This window comes from Schistocerca gregaria, chromosome 2 (genome assembly GCF_023897955.1).
Source record: "Schistocerca gregaria isolate iqSchGreg1 chromosome 2, iqSchGreg1.2, whole genome shotgun sequence".
Classification (NCBI taxonomy): Eukaryota; Metazoa; Arthropoda; class Insecta; order Orthoptera; family Acrididae; genus Schistocerca; species Schistocerca gregaria.
Window position 1 is genome coordinate 928131644 of NC_064921.1, and position 23473 is coordinate 928155116.

The 23473-nt window shown below is 41.7% G+C and overlaps 1 protein-coding gene across 2 annotated transcripts in view; it reads right to left on the reverse strand.

Annotated features, from left to right (window-relative positions):
• The window catches only part of LOC126335356 (EF-hand domain-containing family member C2-like), a 245877-nt gene that overhangs the window by 125201 nt on the left and 97203 nt on the right, over window positions 1-23473 (reverse strand). For both annotated transcript variants that reach the window (XM_049998543.1, XM_049998544.1), the window contains exons 3-5: window positions 18460-18610; window positions 8820-9043; window positions 2786-3034 (exon numbers count right to left, since the gene is read on the reverse strand). In XM_049998543.1, coding sequence (XP_049854500.1) covers window positions 2786-3034; window positions 8820-9043; window positions 18460-18610 — 624 coding nt within the window. The remainder of the gene's footprint in view (window positions 1-2785; window positions 3035-8819; window positions 9044-18459; window positions 18611-23473) is intronic.

Sequence of the window (23473 nt, forward strand, 5' to 3'; positions counted from 1 at the left end):
CGGAAAGTGAACGACACTTATAATCCTCTTATTTTTGACGAAATGAAGGCCTACTATGCACCGTGCATTTTAATGGTGTAAGTCAGAAAACCAAATATCCAAATCCTACGTAAAAGATTTAAACAAATTTCCAGAATCGTGCATATTGGTAACAAGAAAACTGCTAACAGTACTGATCGACTTCGAAAGGTAAGACCTTTCATGAACTTTTGGAATGATCAATTTACATACCAGATGAAAATATCAGTATAGACGAATGCTTACTGAAATATAAAGGGCGTTTAGCATACAAACAACTTAATCTGTCGAAAAGAACGCGATTATTGTTACGGTTTCAAAATATACACTGGCCAGTATAGAAGTGATAGGAATAATAGAGCACCACCGAATGTTGTCATGGACTTGTCAAAATCCATACTGATCGATATAGTTTGTTTCTTGACAGCTGGTACTACTCCCTCGACCTCTTTTTTAATATTACAGCGGGAAAAGACATATCAGGACAGTACAAAGCGATAAGCGAAATATGCCAAAAATATTCAAAAACAAATTTTAAAGAAAGGAAAATATTTATGTAGTAGCTGTAATAATTTGTTGGCTCTACGACGGAAAGACAATCGTGACGTGTACATGACCTCAACAAAGCGAGAAGGTAGAAAGGGTTCAACACATAGACGAACAGTTTAGGAAACCAGTGAAGCCCAAATGCGTCCTCGAATACAATAAGGGAATGGGTGGAATTAATTGTCAAAATTATTATTTATATTACCTGTAAAAAAATACACTGTCAAAGAAAGGAAAAACATGTTGATACGGAATAAATATGGTAGAGGTAATTTAAAAAATATGTCGAACTACCGGACTGCGAAAAACGTGGAAAACCTTCTTCAATTCCAAGCGAAATATTGGGCCCATTCACCAAACATGTCTATCCGGTGCCTAAGAAAAAAAAGCACTCAACAAGTATGTGCGAATTTGCATGAAACACAAAGTACGAAGTGAAACAACATGGGATTGCACTGGGCGTTAAGTGGCTTTTTGTCTGCAACAACTCTACCGAAAATACCACACCATGCAGGAGTACTAATTTGTAGAGTTGTGGGTATTTTCCTATTAGAAATTCGTTCTAGTTGAGTATTTCTTCCCGTAATTACATTTTTTGTTGACAGTATATACGTTGAAGAGTTGTGCAATTACATTCCTTCTACAGGAGTCACACCTGAAGATGCCCAAGAAAACTATAATTTCTGTTAAAGTAGTGTTTGTGTATAGGAATCCCCATTTTTATTACATATTCGTGTAGTACGTAAAGAAATATGAATGTTTTAGTTGGACCACTTTTTTCGCTTTATGACAGATGGCACTGTAATAGTCACAAACGTATAAGTACGTGGTATCACGTAACATTCAGCCAATGCGGACGGTATTTGCTTCGTGATACATTACCTGTGTTAAAGTGGACCGTTTACCAATTGCGGGAAAGGTCGATATCGTGTTGGTGTATGGCTATTGTGATCAAAATGCCCAACGGGCGTGTTCTATGTATGCTGCTCGGTATCCTGGACGACATCATCCAAGTGTCCGGACCGTATGTCGGATAGTTACGTTATTTAAGGAAACAGGAAGTGTTCAGCCGCATGTGAAACGTCAACCACGACCTGCAACAAATTATGATGCCCAAGTAGGTGTTTTAGCTGCTGTCGCGGCTAATCTGCACATCAGTAGCAGACAAACTGCGCGAGAATCGGGAATCTCAAAAACGTCGGTGTAGAGAATGCTACATCAACATCGATTGCACCTGTACCATATTTATATGCACCAAGAATTGCATGGCGACGACTTTGAACGTCGTGTACAATTCTGCCACTGGACACAAGAGAAATTACGGGATGCTGACAGATTTTTTGCACGCGTTCTATTTAGCGACGAAGCGTCATTCACCAACAGCGTTAACGTAAACCGGCATAATATGCACTACTGGGCAACGGAAAATCCACGATTGCCGCGGCAAGTGGGACATCAGCGACCTTGGCGGGTTAATGTATGGAGCGGCATTGTGCGAGGAAGGATAATTGTCCCCCATTTTATCGATGACAATCTAAATGGTGCAATGTATGCTGATTTCCTACGTAATGTTCTACCGATGTTACTACAAGATGTTTCACTGCATTACAGAATGGCGATGTTCTTCCAACATGATGGATGTCCGGCACATAGCTCGCATGCGGTTGAAGCGGTATTGAATACCATATTTCATGACAGGTGGATTGGTCGTCGAAGCACTATACCATGGCCCGCACGTTCATCGGATCTGACGTCCCCGGATTTCTTTCTGTGGGGAGAGTTGAAGGATATTTGCTATCGTGATCCACCGACAACGCCTGACAACATGCGTCAGTGCATTGTCGATGTATGTGCGAACATTACGGAAGGCGTACTACTCGCTGTTGAGAGGCATGTTGTTACACGTAGTGCCAAATGCATAGCGCCATCTGGTTTCCCCCTTCAAGCTAGACAAGTTTCGTTCTTTGTAGTTTTTTCGTTTGAAGCTTATTTCGTGAGATATTTGGCCTGGTCACGATCAATGGACCACCCTGTATATATAGCCACAACAGCAGTATCGCGTGAAAAAATATCCTACAGCTACGTCATAGCATCTACTTGTCAGCTTGTACTGAGTTGCCTCTAACTGCTGGGGCAGGGATATCGTCGAATTAAATGGTACAGCATGGGACAAACTAGCTGCGTTACGTGGCTCGGCGTCAGCGCAGAGAACTGGGCACACCTTGGGCAGCTTCCCCCGGCGGCAGAACATGAAGCCCGAGTCGCGGCCGGAATTGGGCGGCACGTGCTCCTTGATGGCGATCGTGTCGTCCGCGAGGAAGTACTGCAGCTCGAGCCGGTGCAGCATCCCGTGCTCGCTCTCCCTGTCGTCCCAGTAGCCGTAGAAGCGCAGCACCTTGCGGTCCAGAGACAGGAACTGCCCGCGAGTGTCTATCGTGCGGTTCGGTTTCTTCGCCAGCCGCGTGTCCGTCTGCAAGTAACAGCACAGCGCCACGTCAAATACGTAAGCTTCACAGCATAGAGCCTCCTGAGCCGGAAATAAAAAGACTGCTCTAACGAACAGTACTTCAAAGCTGGAAAAATATAAGAAAATCATTGATCATTTTCGGTAGTATCAGGGTATCCCATTTACCATAAGCATCAAGTAAAGCTTTTTTATAATTTATTTAGTGGTTTTCCGGACGTGCCTATACAGCCTGAGGCGTAGCGCCGTATAACGATCCTGCCTTGGAGGCGGTTAAGTGGGAGATGTGTCTCAGAGCTGGAGAGTGACAGATGGTGACGCGAGACTAGACGCGCACGTAGTTTATGTATCAGCTGATAGAGGACAATATTGGATAGGGGGACTGTTATTTTAGTTTCGATTGTGCCCACTAGAGTTCACTAAAGAAATAGAATGTTTTACACAAACTGTTCTAGTATTTTCATAAAGTGTTATTATTTCTTTTTATGTATGTAAAATGCTATAAATGTGTTTTAGCAGTATGAATGATGCGTGAGTGTGGTTAAAGCTTAATATGAAAATAACTCTTTAACGAGTTATGTAGTAGGATTTAGTATGGGAACATTTCGAAGAAGTATGGATATGGACAAAGGGGATTTTTGTAGAATAGATTTGTAAAGTAAGTTTATGGTAAAGGAAAAGTTAATTCAGGTATAAATAACAATAGTAAATAACTTTATGCATAAGCAAAACTTCAGCATATTAGATAATTACGTCGGTAAAATGTGCAGTCGTTAGGTTTATTATTTTGTGAGTGACTGTGTTAACTCTAGGACGGGCTTGGCAGTGATATTTGTTCGTCTAAGTTTCAGAATATATTAATTGAGGACAAAATTTCCAACCTTTCATTACGTGTGAAAACTTTCTCGCGAAACGTAGATTAGTGATTTTAATTGCAGCCTGGTTGACGTCGAAGTACAGTAGGTTTCGCTCAGCTTCCCTACTGATGATTTGCTGAGACAATGTTCACAGGTAGGTGCAGATTCGTCGCAAAGGGACGGAAAGAACCGCGCCGCCGCAAGCCCTCTAAACGGTGGAATATCAATTACGACGATACGAACGTAAGGACATCACAACACCTACTCCACGAGCGGAGAAAACCTCCGATCTGGCCTGGAACCGAACCCAAGCCCCGTAGGATAACAATCCGGCTGCGCCGCCAGTGCAAATACAGAGGCGGGCAGCTAGTGTTTCCACCTACGGCTGTTTGTGCAGCTGAAAGCTCTCAAAAGCGCTTCCAACTGTCACGGATTTTTTTTTAAGTTGACTCGACTGATGGAGTGTCTTCCGAGGTGAAGGCGGCAAGTGCCATCAGCCAGTTTCCCAGGAAATTCGCTCAGTGGAAGAGTATTCAAAATAAGCGTACGCTTATTTCGGCTTATCCGTAGAAACTCGCCCATTTGTGGAAGAAAATGACGGTCGGTGTTTTCTAAGTATGCGTTTTACCGCGCGACAACCATAGACCAAAAGGTGGTTCAGCGGTTATTGTTTTCAGTTATCTACCCACGTCGGTAAAAGATAGCTATACGAATGTTTCTTATCAAATTAGGGGATACAACTGGATTTAACAGTACGTGTCACACATTTATTATATTATATATGTGTGTGTATAGTATGTTGAGGGGCTACAATCTTTTTAAAGTCACATATTCCGATATTTCATACTTATATAAATTCATATGTTTGTTGTTCAGGAAGATTTGGTGCCTTTCCTTGGATAATACCGGTCGTAGAAACATTCGAAACATAATCATCTACATTTATACTCCGCAAGCCACCCAACGGTGTGTGGCGGAGGGCACTTTACCTGCCACTGTCATTACCTCCCTTTCCTGTTCCAGCCGCGTATAGTTCGCGGGAAGAACGACTGTCTGAAAGCCTCCGTGCGCGCTCGAATCTCTCTAATTTTACATTCGTGATCTCCTCGGGAGGTATAAGTAGGGGGAAGCAATATATTCGATACCTCATCCAGAAACGCACCCTCTCGAAACCTGGACAGCAAGCTACACGGCGATGCAGAGCGCCTCTCTTGCAGTCTGCCACTTGAGTTTGCTAAACATCTACGTAACGCTATCACGCTTACCAAAGAACCCTGTGACGAAACGCGCTGCTCTTCTTTGGATCTTCTCTATCTCCTCAGTCAACCCGACCAGGTACAGATCCCACACTGATGAGCAATACTCAAGTATAGGTCGAACGAGTGTTTTGTAAACCACCTCCTTTGTTGATGGACTACATTTTCTAAGGACTCTCCCAATGAATCTCAACCTGGTACCCGCCTTACCAACAATTAATTTTATATGATCATTCCACTTCAAATCGTTCCGCACGCATACTCCCAGATATTTTACAGAAGTTAACTGCTACCAGTGTTTGTTCCGCTATCATATAATCATACAATAAAGGATCCTTCTTTCTGTGTATTCGCAGTACGTTACATTTGTCTATGTTATCTTGGGGTTGAAGCTCTTTTCTTCCGTGTTTGCTTTAACAGTACGTATGTTTTTGGATAGGGTCCGCATTTAGCAAAACACAATTTTGTTTTTTAACCCAAACATGTTTCACTGCAGTTGCAGCATCTTCAGTGAGCTTTTATTTTTCATATGTTAAAGATAAAGAGTGTTCTTTGCTGTATTAGTTTTTAAATCGTAATTACAGATATCTGTAGCTATTAGTTTTTAAATCGTAATTACAGATATCTGTAATTACGATTTAAAATTAGTAGCTACATGTCTACAAACAGAACGCTCTTTATCTTTAACAATGTAAAATAAAATCCCACTGAAGATGCTGCAACTGCAGAAAAAACATGTTTGGGTTAAAAAACAAAATTATGTTTTGCCAAAGGCGGACCCTATCTAAGAACATACGTGTTCGAAACATAGATATTCCGAACACCTCGATCATCGTGCGAAGTCAGTTTCCCCACAGTGACATTTCTTCATGCTGTTCTTAGTCGGGAAAGATATGTTGTTAAAATTTGTGAAGATTTCGCACACTGGAAATAATTTCACGGAAAACCATACACTTTTTAGAAAACGTGCTTACAACTGTTTATGCCTAAAGATACACAACAGAAATTTCACCAAAAACAATTTCAAATAATTTTCTCATTTTTGTTTTTTAAATTCATTCGCCTGACATACAGTTAGCAGATGAATGACAATGTTGTGTTAATATATACTGGAAAACATTCGTTTAGTAATTTTCTAGAGACATGGGTATATAAATGAAAAACAAAAATAAAAATAGTAGTCGGGGCGCAAAATTAATAAGCCCCGACGCTAATCACTGTGCCACCGTTTCCTCGGAGAGTGTGGCTGGAAAAGGGCACATAAACTACTTGGAAAATACCTCGAAAACTTTGACCGTCTTTTTTTTCAGAAACGGTCGATGACCTATTGATAAGATGAGACACAAGTTCTCTTATTTTGACCCCTCTTCCACTGAGCGAAGTTTCTGGAAAATCGGGCTATGACACTTGCCGTGTTCTCTTCGTTAGTAGTAAAAAATAAATGTAATGTAATTTTTTCATGTATCTCATTACTTATGACGTCATATCTCTGGGACTATGTGTCGTACAGTGGTATAGTTGTGTAGATACATTCAGCGGCGTATGCGGATAGTGTCTGAAAAATGCGTTGTGAATAGATTTAATAGCAAAGAAGTAATAAATTTAAACGTCATGCACAATCTGGCAGTTTTTCACGCACCTCAGCGTTTATGGCGCCATATTTCCTGAACTAAGCGTTGGGTCATGACACAATTTTGTAAGTCTATTTAGCGGCTAATGTCAACGAAATTTGTTGCGAATAGTGTTAATAGCACAGAAGTAATCAATTTAACAGTCATGCACGATGAGGCAGTTTTTAACGCATGCCATTGTTTATGACATTATATCTCCTGAACTATGACAGGTAGGTGGTTCTTACCCCCACAGCGACTGTTGCCTGACAGTAAGGGATATGTGTACCGACTTTGGTTGGAATTGGTCCAGTGGTTTAGGAAATGTGGAATATAGACACACATCCATTTTCACGATACACTACTGTTTGCAAAACGTGAAACACTCAGAACCAATGGTCTACACTACACCATGATAAGAGAGCGAGTGGAACAGCGCAGCCATAATAAGTGGCAGAGAGGTGGCGTGCACCTCGCTCCAACAGCACCCTCTTTTGTGTAACCGTACAGGTCTGTGTTATGCAACACTCAGTCAGTGTGGAGCCGTCATATGTAGTGCAAACGTGTATCCAGGTGCCACTATGTCTCGCAGACATCACAGGGTGGAATATCGGCATGTGAGTGCTTTTGAACGGGGCGGAATGATTGGTCTCTGGGAAGTGGATCTGTCGTTCCATAACGCTGCAGCTTGTGCAGGGCACGCTGCTTCAACAGCGAGCCGTACGTGGAACCAGTGGTTAGAAGAAGGACGTACATAGAGCCAGCAGGGTATTGGACGACACAATATGACCACAGCCCGAGATTAAGGCTATCTTGTCATCCTGGGTAACAGACAGACAGCTTCATCCACAGTGTTGGTGTGACAGTGGGGCACTGCAGCGGGTGTGGACAAGTCTGCATTGATGGTTGGACGGAGCCTTCTGTGGACTGGACTGGTTGCATGCATGCGATTGCGGCGGCTTCCGGTGACCAGAACCCAACACTGCAGACTGCGATGGGCAAGTGAGGCGTGCTGAGTAGAAAAATGTAGTGTTTTCGAATGCGCCCTCCTTCAACTTGTCCTACAGTGATGGCCACATAATTGTTCACCGCCGTCGTCGTGAACGCAATCCAGCAGACTGTATAGCTGAGCGGTAAAGTCGACAAATGGGAAGTGTATTGGTTGGGGTACCATTGCCTGTAACATACATCTCGCCTTTACGTCTTGAGAGCAATCTGAACAGCTGCCGCTACATCAGGGAGGTTCTACAACTGCCCCTCCTGCAGGCTGTTCCAATGCCATATTTCAGCAAGACAACGCCCAGCTGCATGTGGTGAGGGATGTGCAAGCCTCCTTCAAAGAATGATGGTAGCGCTGCATTCCTCGCCTTGTCCGTTCGCCTGACATGTCACTCATCGAACATGTCTGGGATACGGTCGGTCAGCAACTTTTTCCTGCAGGTCCTTCTGCTGCCACAGTTGATGTTTTGTGGATACGCTTACAAACCACATGGCAGAGTATTCCCCAGCAGCACATTCGGGCACTCTTTGATTCCACGCCATGAAGTGTAGCGACTCTGATTGCAGCACGTGGTGGCGCTATTCCATACTGAATTTCGAGTCACAGTGCACATACAGGTCTGTAATGGTAATCATTTGTGTAGTGTCATGTCCCTAATCGGTGGAACAATTTTCATTGCGATCACATCTCTCGATCTTTGTGTTTCACTTTTTCCAAACAGTAGTGTAGGTATGGACCCTATTATACCAAGTAAAGGTGTAAAGGTGTACACTTGCTCGGGTAACTATGTCTTACTGAAAAGAATAATGTTTTACGGACAGAATGTTCGTGTATGAATTATTTGGCCTACTTTTTTTAAATTTCTTTCTGCTAAAACTTAGCCATAAATACTTTCCCTTTACCTCCTCTGCTCTTTAGCAATGAGCGTTTCTTTACTGTCTGTACTGGGAAGTTGCCAGCACAACACCAATTAAAAGGAAATGGGTCACTGTTCCATTCTGATAAGCACTTGATAATCATTTCCTCTATGTTTGAGTGCAGGTGACTCATTCCTTACGTGTTACTGACCTGCTCTCTGATGTTGGTGTACGGATCTATGGGTTGAGCGATGGCCTCTGGAACTGGAACGCCCATTCGGCTGAGGAAGGCGCGGGTGAAGGCGTCGCAGCTGGTGAGCTTGAAGACGCGCCCGAACAGCTCAACTTCGCGGCCGACGTTGAAGTCGAGAATGTCGTAGAACTCGTCGCTGTGCGGCGGCGGCCGCGGGATGCGCTGTCGGTTGATGAGCGTCCCTGGAGCATTGAGTTCACGTGGCGTGAAGGTTGTTGTGAGCTTACTTACATCGAATTCGATACATAGATCCATTAGTCAGTTGAGCCAAATTTCAACAGTAGAACGACTGAAATTTATTTTCATAGCATAAATTTTTACATTTAAAGTATACAGGTAGATACATTGTTATTAACTTAATTGGAGTATTCTTAAATCGGCCTTTGCTAAAAGTGTCCTTAGTCTGACTGACTTACGTTAGCTGAGGTCCACCCTCTGCAACTCTCCCATCCACACTCACATTGTATACTTCTTCCGTCTATCTCATTTCGTTCATCCTCCCTGTATGTCCAAATAACCTCAACATAACTTTCTCAAAACTCGATACTACATCTTCTTTCATTCCTCAACAATCCGTAAAATTAAAGTAATAACGTTTATTTAATGTTTTAAGTCTTCATTAAACTGAAGTTACGGTGAATAAGACTCGATATCGTACTTGTTAATGATATTATTTATTGATAAAATTAAATTCTAAGGTATCTATACAATTAAATCATGACACTGACAGAAACATTTATGTGAACAATGGTGTTGTACCTCCTGGGAAAGCCGGCCGTTGTGGCCATGCGGTTCTAGGCGCTTCAGTCTGGAACCGCGCGACCGCTACGGTCGCAAGTTCGAATCCTGCCTCGGGCATGGACGTGTGTGATGTCCTTAGGTTAGTTAGGTTTAAGTAGTTCTAAGTTCTAGGGGACTGATGACCTCAGATGTTAAGTCCCATAGTGCTCAGAGCCATTTGAACCATTTCTCCTGGGAAAGTGTGAGAAGGTCAAATTTGTATGCTTTGTTTGTTTGTGTGTGTGTGTGTGTGTGTGTGTGTGTGTGTGTGTGTGTGTGTGTGTGTGTATCTTTTATCTTTTTCTTTTTCTCTCTCTCTCGGAGACGTTCAAATTTCGAGTTACAACAGCATTAAACGTTTTCTAACAAAGGCTAATGTTGCTTTGTTACTTCTACAGTGCTGAAATCTGTCGAGAAAAAGCTTCCCTCCTATTTAAAAGTGCAAATGTCGATATCAGAATTGTTTTCTTGTCGGTGTTTCAACAGGCTTCGAAAGTGAATCAAAGTTTCTCTTTCACAGTCTTAAACAAAAAGAGATAATAAGTTTTCAAATGAAACAACTTGTTCTAACATTTAAATATTCCCGTGTCGTTTACGATTTAGTCGATTTAAATCAGACGTAGTTTCTACCATGGAATAAACTTTTTGGTTCCAGTGATTGTTCGTTAGTATCAGATAATAAAGATTGTTCCCAAGGAGAAATGCTTTAATTTTTTTAAATAAGGAAACGAAACGTTTCAAAACATGTCCTCTTGATGATCAATTATAAGGGGCGTTTAAAAAGAAATCAGCAGGAGGTATAATTACAGAAACCAGTACCTGTATGTTAGAAGTACTGACCCTGGCTGTTGAGACTCTTGTCCCACTGTGACACAAGGCGGAGAATGGCTGTCTCATAAAATTCTCGGGCCTGCAATGTTAACCAGTTCCTCACGTACAGCTGGACGTCGTCGTCCGAGATGAATCGTTTGCCCCTTAGAGCCTTTTTAAGGGGACCAAAAATGGCTTAATCACAGGGAGAGAGGTCCGGACTGTATGGAGGGTGGCCGAGAACCTCCTATTTGAATTTCTGCATGAGTGCTGCGACTGTGTTGGCAGTATGAGGCTTTGCATTGTCATGGAGCAGAATGACCCAGTGGGTGAGATTTCCTGGTCTTTTTGATTTGATCGTTTGCCGAAGGGTGATCAAGGTTTGCGAGTAACGGTGGACACTCTCTGTTGTCCCGTGCCGCAGGAAGTGAATCAGTATGGGGCCATTTGGTCAAAGAAGAACGTCTGCATAACCTTTCCTGCACTCGTGTGGATGGCCTTGGATTTTTTTGGTGTGGTGACCCTGGACGCTTCCACTGGAGACTTTGTGGTTTTGATTATGGTTCGAAGTGATGACACCATGACTCATCTACAGCCACCACTCGTGCCAGGAACGCATTCCCTTCCAGAGCGTAGCGCTGCAGATGAGCAATACAGTGGACCATTCAACATGCTTCCTCGTGTGGTTGAAGGCTGTGGGGCACGCACTTGGCACACACTTTGCGCGTGTACAGTCGTTCCTTGATGATGGTGTGAACACTTCCGACGCTCAATCCGACCGTGGCGGCTATGGCTTTCACTGTCACTCGGCGGTCCTGGGTAATCAGCGCATCCACCGCGCATCATCGGATAACGACACCAGTCCTTTCCTGAAGCGGTTGTGCCAAACCTTAGCCCTTGCAAGGGACATGCTGTGTTGGCTGTACACTTGTGAGCTTCCACGCTCTGGTTGGAACCACACCTCGTTGCACACGCCACGATATTTCCCTCTTGTCTCCGGTTTGCGCATTCCAGACTCCGGCTCGTCTCTTTTTGAAAGCCCCTTATACCTTCTTATGCAGCAGAAGAGCTATGTACTCACTCTCCATTTCAGTTAAAAATTCTTTAAATTAGAGATGATTAACAGCTTTAGTTATTAAGGAGTTAACAATCTTCGTCACCAACTTCATGACTTTGCGAATTTCTTCTGGAAACGTGTGCACACAAAGCAATGGGAAGTAACTATCTCATGAATTTTTTTTTTGACAAGCATCAGACCTATTTCTCAGGCTGGTCATACTTTTCTCCCCAACAGTTGAAACCGAGGCAATTTTATTGAGTGTTCAGGATGGACGCTCGTCGACATAATGGGGTACTGTTCAGTTCTAAAATTAAGAATTGATTAAGACCTTAGGAATGCCCCTGTGTGAACACCTGTTACGTGCGGCCCTGTGATGAAATGTACTTTATGCTTCAATATGGCGAAGATAGACATTGTGTTATTATGCTCGATGAACTCGGGAAGAGAAAGAGGTGCAGAGCATGTGTTCTAGTCGCAGTAGATGAGGAGGACCAGCGGGCATCACAAGACAACGTCATTCTAAAGTGCGAAATCATATAGCTGGCTGCAGTGGAGAACACAGACTATTCCAAACACTAGATGTTTACCTGCACTCCAAACAGCAGTGTAGACATGTCAGTACATGGAGGCTCTGGCCAGATGAGTGGTACAGAAACACTGTATGACATCAAATGATGTGTCAGCTGCTCCTGTATCCTTGCAGTTATTCCACACTAGGCTCCCGAGCTTGTAGTCAGCCGCCGATCTATCGAGCATCCTGTTACTGGCATGGGGGCCTCTCCTAATGGCGATAGTTCTCTGCAGACAAAGTGGGTCGTGGACTTGATGTGATGTGGCGTGAGTTCTACAATCCCGCGGGCATGGCACAACATGATGTTTAAATAATTATGCAAATGCGTATCTCTCTCAATCCTGTCTACTACATAACACAGACAAGTATTTGACGGTCATATATGTTACACCATGTACCGAATCGTATTATTTTTCTTTCTTTTTTTCGTGATATATAAGCTATATGTAAACTGAATGAGCTATAAACCAAGGACGCCACCAAATGAGTTGATTTTTGGCAAGGATAATGTTTTGATAGATCGTTAAATACCTGTGTGAAACAAAATAAGAAATACGCTCTTCAGTTTATTAATTCATGTATCTTCACCCTTTTGTTTCGTGAAGTGATAGCGAACGGACGTATCCTTGGATCCGTCGTACCAGCATTGTAAAAAAAATGTGTATTTTAACCGTTCATTAAAAGTATTATGAAAAGTTATTAGAAAAGGAATATATATATATGCATGGTTATAAGTTCAAATCCTGTCTGTTCATCATAGCACTCGCCGCCGAGATTCTAACTCAAGAGGTTCGGTGCAGACAAGAATAATTTACACTGTATCTGGAGGAGCGTCCTGCATCGACATTGTCACACTAATTACTAAACACGATGGAATTAATGTGAAGGTAATTACTCTGACTCGATAGGCACCTATTGAACTTGATTTACTTATACTAAAAATATTGTGCTTCGTGTGACAGATCGACAATTTCAATGGTTGTGGTGATTATTTGATACCGCACACTACTGGAAGCAGCAGTATGTAATGCAAATTACGTTTATTGACCTTGAACGTAATGATATTAAAGGTCTTTTGATATTGGTATCAGTTAAAGTTCACCCAAGATTGTACTCAGATTATTAAATTAACTTCAATTTCTTTTTCTCAACTGTTCTTTCCAATCAATGTTTTCAATTATTCCAGCAATTATTAATCCATTTCCACATCGCTATTCAACCAGTGAACCACACAGTTTTTTTTTACAGTTTGGATAAATGGTCTATTTATGTCAACCAAAAGGCTTCCCATCATTTTAAACCTAGGGTTAGTAAACTTCTCACTGTTTTTAACTTAAGACAAGTAAGCTCCAAACTTAGGGTGATGACTGTATAAACTGTAGAGTCAGTCGGTTCAGATGGGGGAACTTTTAAACTCTAACATCAGAGGGGCAATTGCTTAAAAGTTGGACAGCTGCGCTAGCAGCATTTTAAACTTAGGACAAGTGAACTGTAACATCATGTGAGTGAAAAAGCCGATGATTTATGAATTTCTCTCCACTTTAAACTTGGGACAAGAACCCATATTTATTACAAGCGATCTGGCAATCATGCAGGCTGTACCAGTATCCAACAAGCCCACCATCTTGGATTCTTACATCATACAGACTATGCTACTGTCTCCAGATCCACCATCTTTGATCATCCATCTTAGATACTGACTTCACACAGGCTGTTCCAGAATTCGCAGGTCGCCATGTTAGATCGAAATGTTCGATTCTGCGTCATACAGGCTGTCCTACTCTCCAAACGTCGCCATCTTGACTTCTGACATCATACAGACCATCCTTGAATTTCACACGAAGAGAACAATGCAAAATCATGGATTTCTCGCCAATTTATACTTAGGTCTTCCAAAGTGTCATAAGAATGGGGAAAACCTCTAGCACAATTGGGCTATTTTGAATTTCACGCCGTATCTCGAATTTCTCACTATTTTTTAAATCGGGCCACTGGTCTGTGTCAGAGGGGTGAGAACTGGCAACAATTCATGACAATATCGATGATGCCATAGGGAAGGGGATGGTGGTGGTGGTGCTGCCATTAGTCCTAGAATCTGCACAGCTCTACTACTATTTGAATTTCCCACCAGTGTATAGTGCAGGTTGACTGCCTACCTTGTCTCCATGCTCCAATCTGCACACCTATAAAACTAACATGTACGTTGTAGAACAGTTGATGGGGGAGTTAATTAGTTACTTAGTTTCATGTTAGATATATCATTTGAACGATTGTTTTATCGATATAATGTGGGAAGAGTCAGTTTACAAGGTATGTTTACATGATTATTGTGAACATTAATGAACGCATTACCGTTTATGCTTCAAACAATGACTTTTCCCTGTAAGAATTGCCTATGTTTCACTGCTAACACAAACACAATTACAGATGGGCACCAGTGCTACTAACCAGTGCTTCTAATTTACAGAATTCCTTGCCATTTTTTAGATTCTTAGTTTTCGTGGTACTTTATTCGCCGAACGTTAGCTGTGAAATTAGGTAACTGGCATAGGAGTGCATCGTTTCACGGCGATATGTACTAATAAAGAGTTTTCCATACAGAGACTGTTTCAACCAGACGGACGGCGTTGCGATGGGAGCCCGTTAGCTCCAGTTGTAGTCAATCTGTTCATGGAGTACTTTGAAAACATCGCCCTGGACACGGCTCCTGAAAAGCCTAGTTGCTTTTATCGCTATGTAGACGACACGGTTGTGGTCTGGTCTCATGGACGTGAAAAGCTGGGAGAATTCTTGGACCACACCAACAACATCCACTACAACATCAAGTTCACGATGGAGATAGAGACAGATGGTGCCTTACCGTTTTTTGATGTCCTCGACCGCCGCAAGGCATGTGGGTGTCTCAACCACAGCGTTTACCGGAAACCCACCAACACAGACCGATATCTGACGCTAACAGCTACCACCGGCCGTCACAGAAAAATTCTATTCTGAGGACATTAGTGCATCGAGCCGAAACCGTCTCAGAATCTGAAAACTTCGCGAAGGAACTGAGCCACTTGCGGAAAGTATTCAAGGAAAACGGCTACAATATCCACCAGATTTCGCAAGCTATCTTTCCGAAAATACGTAAGCAGAAAGACTCCAAGAAGGACTCGAAGTTTGCCTTCTTGCCGTTCTGTGGCTCAATAACAGGAGAGATAAGCTGGCTCCTAAACAGGCATAAAATCGATTTGTTCTTCAGGGCTCCAGCAAAAATTCGACAACTCTTGAGGCCTGTGAAATACGACGTAGGCCTCAGAACGCCTGGAGCATATAAAATACCATGTGGATGTGGACGGTTCTATATCGGGCAGACTGTGCGTACCATTGAAGAGCGCTGTGTAGAACACGAGAGATGTTTTTGACTACGGTCCCCAGAGAAGTCAGCGGTAGCAGAGCATGCATTAGGAAACGGTTATCGTGTTGCATTCGACGAGACATCTATTATCACACGGACTAACAGTTTTTGGGATAGCATAATAAAAGAAGCGATCGAAATAAAAATTTGTGACAGCACGCTCAATAAAGTCTGCGGCCTGCAGCTAAGCACAGCGTGAGAACCGGCCATCGGACGGTTGAAGTGGGCACGGCGGTCGCAACACGCAAACATTACCATGTATAGTGGTGGAGCGGGTACCAGTGACGTCACAGAAGTCAGCGCGGCTATATAAGGACGGCAGCAGCAACAAGAAGATAATCAGCACTTGACAACGGCCGAAGAGTGCCCGGCCGAAAGCTCGTGGATTTTGAACTACTTGACGCGGCTGGAATCCCGAGAAAGCTTTATTAGGTAACAGGCGTATGCCAAAATATAAATGCTTGTATTGAAGTGTATTTTGAGGGGAAACGTCATGACTCCCAGTGGATCTGCTCCTGTGAGACAGGTCCTCATACTTCAGTGACCACCAGCAGAGAGCTTGTTCACACAAGAACTTCACTTGCCAAACAGACAAAGATTAAGCTGACGCAACACTCCAAGCTTATGGGCAAAGTGCAGCAGACTATGTGCATCAAGACATCCCACTACTACAGAGACTGATTGTGAGAAAAGCAAAAATGTCTCTGCACACAGGGAAGTTAGCATAACTTGTAGAGAGTGATGGTATGCTGGAAACACACTGTCCCCTTTCAGGTCCATGTTATGTCTGGCACTGAATCGTTCCTCTAGATCAATAGTTGGCAAACCACAGTTCGTGAGCAACATGCGACTCTTTGGCCCACTGAGTATGGCTTCTTAAAAAAAAAAAAAAAAAAAAAAAAAAAAATATTAAACAGTTACCACTGTCTGCAAAAACAGTGGAAGTTAGAACTATCAAACTGTCTTCTAACATAACCAACCAGCAATTCGAAGATTTTAAAGTGGTTTCTGCTTTATAGCCAGCAGTTGTCAAGTCTTTTAATTTAAATAACACAGTGAAAGTTTCACTTGTGTATAATTTATTTTATCTACAGGTTCTAAACAAATCCTTTTGGGATTAAAGCCACAAAATAGTGCAACACATAGGGAGGGTATATCAAATGCTGCATTTGGGGGCTTGGGTAGCCAGGGGAGATGTGACAGTTCTTCGTCGTCTTCATAAAACTATTCTGGACTATGTGAGCTGTGTGATCAGGCACCTTGTTGTCTTGGAACACAGCTATCACCATAGGGGAACGAACATTGTACTATGGGATGGACCAGACTAAGAAAATTATAACATAATCCTTGATAGTAATGCGACCTTGTAGAATAACCATGGGGCACATGGAATACCACGATGTGGCTTCCCGGATCATGTAAACTCAACCATACTGTGCAACAAGGCTCATCCAACCATATGACTTTCTTCTATTGCTCCATAGCCCAGGTTTTATGGCTTTGGCATCACATTTACCTCCTATGGACATTTGCATCACAGATTTATGCTTTTTGAATTCTAGCTTGCCCTGTAGTTCCCTGTTTATGGAGTTCCAGTCGCGTGGTTTTGGTGCTGATAGGTTTCGTGAGTGCAACATGCAGTTCTGTAGTGACATTTGCAGCAGTTGTTCTTTTTCCTTTCGTCACAATCCCCTTCAATAACCGTCGGCCACAAACACTCAGTACACACTTTCGTACACATTGCGACTTAGCAGATGACGTTTTTCAGTTTTGCTTGTGCGCGGTATAAATTTTCGAAATGGTGGCTCTAGAAACACGAAACACTTGGTATTTCTTGGTTATGGAGGCACCACATTACGAGTACCAAGAATTTACCCACGTTCGAAGTCACTTAGCTCCAGCATAACGCACTCATAACTACACGGAGCACTGTTTGGTCATGACACACTTGCAATGTATTGTCCACCATCTTGGATCGCTATCTTGGATTCTAACATGATACAGGCTGTGCTGGTAAGCGCCTGGTGCCATGTTAGATTGATACATTGCATTCTGACGTCATACAGATTGTCTTAGCATGCAAAGGTCGCGTTTTTGGATCGCCATTTTAAACTCTGATGTCATACAAAGTGTCCTTGAATTTCATACCAACAGAAAAATGCACTATCTAGGATTCCCTGCCGATTTATACTTATTACAACAGTCCTACTCCTTAGTGAAATCATAAGGAGAGAGGGGGGGGGGGAGGTAGGGAGGGAGCCAACATGTAAAAAATTGGGCTTTTTTGAATTTCTCTGCATTTTTTGAATTTTACACCATTTTATGCACAGGTCTTTGTCAGGGATGGAGGAAGTTGGCAACAATGCACCACATCATCGATGTCGTCATTTGGGGTGGGACAGAGTGGTGTTGGTTCCCTTTGTTTCATAACCTGCACAGCTATACTTCTATCTGAAGTCCCTGTCAATGCATAGAGCACGTTGGCCACCTACCCAGCGATCAAATTCACACAGCTGTACCACTCTTATCTATCAAATGCATGGTCAATTATTGTTTTAAAGGGTTTCCCAATGATTCTGACTTCTTGCGGAGTTAATGCCATGATGAGAAAACGCAGACATGACATTGGATGTATTACAACACATTATTAGGACGCAATAAATTTCAGCTAGCAATGGCGAATACACTGTTCAAAAATCAAGAGGAGGACATATACTTGGAAAAGACCTGGACACAAAAGTAGATACCAACTGGCACAAATCATGCTCAGATAGAGATTCCGAATCTTATATTGGATCAGAAGGTGTATCCAGGAGCATATACAATATCAAACTCACAATTTAGTAATGGTGAAGGGCAGATTGAAATTCAAGAGTATCGTCCAGGATGAATCGATATGGAAAGACGTGGCATACTGATGTACTGAGTGATGATGAGATGTGTTTGGAAGTTCTCAAAGGCGGAGAGATGCGCTTACCTTGCGGAATTCCACTGTTGATCACTTTTGGCTCAATGACTTGCACAGTACCATCTTCAAGATAAAAATATATTCTGCACTTTCGTATTTGGTAGGCGTATCCTTTCGTTTCTTCAACAGACTCTTGAAAGAAGCCATCGAAACAGAGAACCTGAAAAATAATAGGATCGCTGTATTTTTTAAATAGTTTCGAGAACAAGTGCAACTACTACATCTGATTTTACCGATCAGTATAGAAAACACAGTTACTATTAGTATACATTTACAGTCAATAATTTACACTGCACCATGTTTCATGTTTATAGCCAACGTAAATTTCCCCTACACGCATGACACAGTGACCAGTTATCATAGCCCTGACATATTTGATTGAATATTACAGTTACCAAAAGTGTTGCTACAGGGTGGTCTATTGCAATTTCTACCACTTTTCACGTGATGAATAATAATTGAATGAAAAAAAGATAAGAATGTAATTATGCACTGGAACATATACTTGTTCTGCTTGCACATCTGTAAGCTTCTTAATACACGGAAGTGACAAAAGTCATTCGTTAGCGATATGCATATATACAGATGGCGGTAGTAATGCGTACACAAAGCATAAAAGGACAGTGCGTTGGCGTAGCTTTCAATTGTACTCAGGTGATTCATGTGAAAACGATTCCGACGTCATTGTGGCCGCACAATGGAAATTAACACACTTTGAACGGGGAATGGTAGTTGGAGCTAGACGCATGGGGCTTTCCATTTGGGAAATAGTTAGGAAATTCAATATACCGTGATCCACAGTGTCAAGACCCTCCCATGAATACCAAGTATCAGGCGTTACCTCTTAATCACCAACAAAGCAGTGGCCGACGACCTTCACTTAACAACAGAGAGCAGCAGAATCCGCGTAGAAATGTCAGTGCTAACAGACAAGCAACACGGCGTGAAATAACCTTCAGAAATCAATGTGGGACGTATGACGAACGTATCCGCTAGGACAGTAGGGCGAAATCTGGCGTTAGTGAGCTATGGCAGCAGACAACCTACACGAGTGCCTTTGCTAATAGCAAAACATCACCTGCAGCGCCTCTCCTGGTTTCCTGGCCATATCGGTTGGAGCCTAGACGACTAGAAAACCGTGGGCAGGTCTCATGAGTCCAGATTTCGGTTCGTAACAACTGATAAGAGACCCCACATAGCCATGGACCAAGGTTGTCAACAAAGCACTGTGCAAGTTGGTGGTGGCTCCATGATAGTGTGGGCTGGCTCACTGGTACAACTGAACTGATCATTGACTGAAAATGGTTATGTTCGGCTCCCTGGAGACCTTTTGCAGCCGTTCATAGACATTATGTTCGCAAACATCGAATAAATTTTTATGGGTGACAATACGCCACGTCAGCAGACTACAGTTTTTCCCAATTGGTTTGAAGAACATTCTGGACAGTTCGATTGAATGAACAGCCGACCCAGATCACCCGATAGGAATATCATCAAACATTTATGGGACGTAAGTGCGAGGTCAGTTCATGCAGAAAATTCTGCATCAGCAAGCTTTGGCAATTATGGACGGCTGCAGAGGCAGCATGACTCAATATTTCTGCAGAGGACTTCCGATGACTTGCTGAGTCCATGCCATGTCGAGTTGCTCCACTACGCCGGGAAAAAGGAGGTCCAACACGATATTCTCAACAGTGATTTTGCCACATAGCCACTGTAGAAAACGAACTCATCGACCAAATTTATCCAAACATGGTTCACTTTGGCAACTAAAAATAATATTGTCGACGATATCAGCTTTAATATTAAAAAGAAAATTCTCTGTGAAGAAAGAATATGCAAGTCGATCAACACGATGGTAAACATTGAAGAAAATGTGAACTTCCCTACAGTGATTCTAAACTCTTTGCAAGTACCAGGAACGCCAATAAACTGCCTTTGACTTATCTCCGATCATACAACGCAAAAATCTCAGCTCACCAAAACTATTTAATGGAGCAAGGATAATCTTCAAACAGCACTCAAATAACATCATCGAAGCTAAACTTATGAGTGGAAAGTACCAAGGACATGCATTATTTATCCCCGCAGCACCACTGATCTCTACTGAACTGTCATTCCAATTCAAAGGATTACAATTTCCAATCAAATTAGCCTGCAGTCTTATAACTAAGAAAGCTGCAATACTGCAGCATCAACCTCAAAGACTCCTGCTTCTTTCACAGTTAGCTATATTTAGCTTGCTCTCGAGTAGGAAATTCGAAAAATTTGTACATATATACTACAGATAACAAAATGAAAGACGCTGTTTATAAACAAATATTGTATATAACAGAATATGTTTTCAATAAGATTTTTTACTTCTTATATTCCAGCAAGTGTTGTAAGTAGTTAGAATGTGTTACTTTAAAGTTTATCCTTTTGTTCCAACTACCACACAATCTCATATCAAGTCCCTGAGTGAAGCGTGGTACCCCAGCTAGTTATCCCATAAATTTTGTAGGACATACATTGATCCACTACTAACATTAGGTACAAAACCAAGATCCAGATCGGTAGGTTCAGCTGACCCCATTCTGCAGCTTGCTTTTTCCTAACATGTTGTTATTACATCGCTTTCTTGTCCGTCTGTTTGATTCTTAGGTACAAATTCCCCAATTGACTTTAAACTAACTTGCCTATGAGCTAAAGATTTGAAATTTTCAATATAGCTCAAAATTGGACGACAAAGTAACGTAGTACCGTTAATTCACTTTCTTGTTTGGCATGTGTCGGAGGTTGATTTGTGTACGACTGCCATTTCAACCGTTTTCTCTTCCAGTCACGAATGGTTCACAGAAAAAGATTGCTGGTAAGCTGTTGTGTCAGCTTAAAACGGTCTTTTCACGAAAGATACACATGAAGATGAGGAATCAATATATTGACCGATTCAAGTGAAGAGAAACTGAAATAATCCAGGAATTCATCACCTATCGCTACTGCAACCTTATCAGAATGTTGGAATTCGATTGAGAAATTTCACACACACAAGACTATAAAGCAGGATATAGTTATTTAAATGAAAAATTTGTTTCTAATATACCATGCTTTAGAATAGGCTTCAAAGCATAATATAATTTCACCTAGCCACAAATTCCTAACGCCCTACACATAGTTGGGAAAATTTGTGATTGTTAGTTTTTATCAGCTGCGAAAATATTTGTAAGATTTAAAACGAAAAAAACGTGGAATACATGCAAAACATACATTTTTCATGAGTAGTTCACCTTGTTTATATTACCTGTTGTAAGCACCCTTTTTTTCATTTTAAATCTTGCAAGTAATTTCATACCTCTTGAAAATTCATAACCACAAATTTTCAGGACTATCTGGATGGGGTTATTAGAAAAAAATTTTTCTAGATGGCACTGCTTCCTGATATTTATTAAATGAATGCGGCATTTTTTTCTACTTAGGCAATTGCTTGTATCGTCTTTCTTTTCACAACTGGTCTTAGCTCAGGAAACCATTTTCTAGTGATTGTCTGTATGGAAAAGCACACGACATGTTGCCAATACCACATCAAAACACAATGGCGTTAAGGTAAATTAGCAGGAAAATATTTACGTTTAAATCTGGCAAATGTCTGAATTGGCAGTGTCTTCACAGTTTTGGCAGTTTTGACATTTGGTGTGTGCATGTAAGGCGGGAAATGTGCACAGATATTATTTATCTTTTTCTGATGAAGGATTTCGAATTTGTAGAAAATGTTCCGGAATATGAGAAGGGCTTATTTCAGTAGTGGTACAAATCCATTTTTGTTCATTTTGAGATACAGAAATACATCTGCAGATTTTTCAATGCTCATTTAACTTTAGGACTCTGTATCTCAGAATGAACAAAAAAGAACTTGTATAACTATTGAAATAAGCCCTTCATGTGTTTGTTGTGAATTAGACGTATGTCAAATGCACTTGGATTATTTGCATTCATTTCGTGTGTTCTTTTAATCTACTATGAAATTTCTTATCGGTTTGACCAATGTATGTTGTATCAGAGTCGTCAGACTTAATTTAGTATGTTTCTGATTTATTTAATGTCTATGTTATGAGTAGCATGCCTTGCAATATTTTAGATATTGTTTTCTTTGCAAAATACATTCTACATTTTCGTATTTTAAAAGTTCTGGTTATTGTGACTGAAATATTATCGTAACATGGGAGAACTGAAAAGTATGAGAGGCATTCAATAAGTAATGCAACACCTCTTTTCATCGCCCAATATCGGTTGAAAAAATGCGGAATTTGTTGTGGGACATCGTGGAGTATTCTCGCTTCAGTGCCTATAATTTCATGAAGTGCTGATAGCTGGCAGGACTATGTGTTGCCTTCAAAATGTCTTGTGTAACGAAGATGCATTCCATGCAGAGAGCTCTCACTGAGTTTCTTTTGGTGGAAAAGCAAAGTGTTGCTGATGTTCACAGGCGCTTGCAGAATTTCTACGGAAATCTGAAAAAAAGCAAGGGACAGACATCTGTCATCATCGCAAACTTCACTGGATTGTTCTTCCTCATCCACCCTACTGACAGATCTCGCACCTTCCGACTTCCATTTGTTTGGCCAAATATGAAGGGACGTAATTGATGCAGCAACACATTGGTTCTGACGTCTACCAGAGGGTGCTACCGGTGCCATGTGGGCATACAGGCCCTGCCAGTAAGGTGGCGTAAGGTCACTGCATAAAGGAGATTATATTGAAACACAGGGTTTTGTAGCCAAAAGAGTGTGGAATAATATGGTGTAGTGGAATGTCGAATAGAACCAACCTGCTTTCAGAAAAAAATGTGTTACATTACTTTTTGAACACCCCTCGTAATTTGGTTAACCATTATTCTTTCTAGAATAATATCGTTGGTGACCAGCTCCTGTGCAAATTTCAGATTTTGTTTGTACATTTCTTTAATCATTTTTGGCTCTAAATAGTTGGCTTTTGGCTAAATTTTCAAGGATTTCCTTTGTTAAATTTGTCTTCATTTAGATGAAAA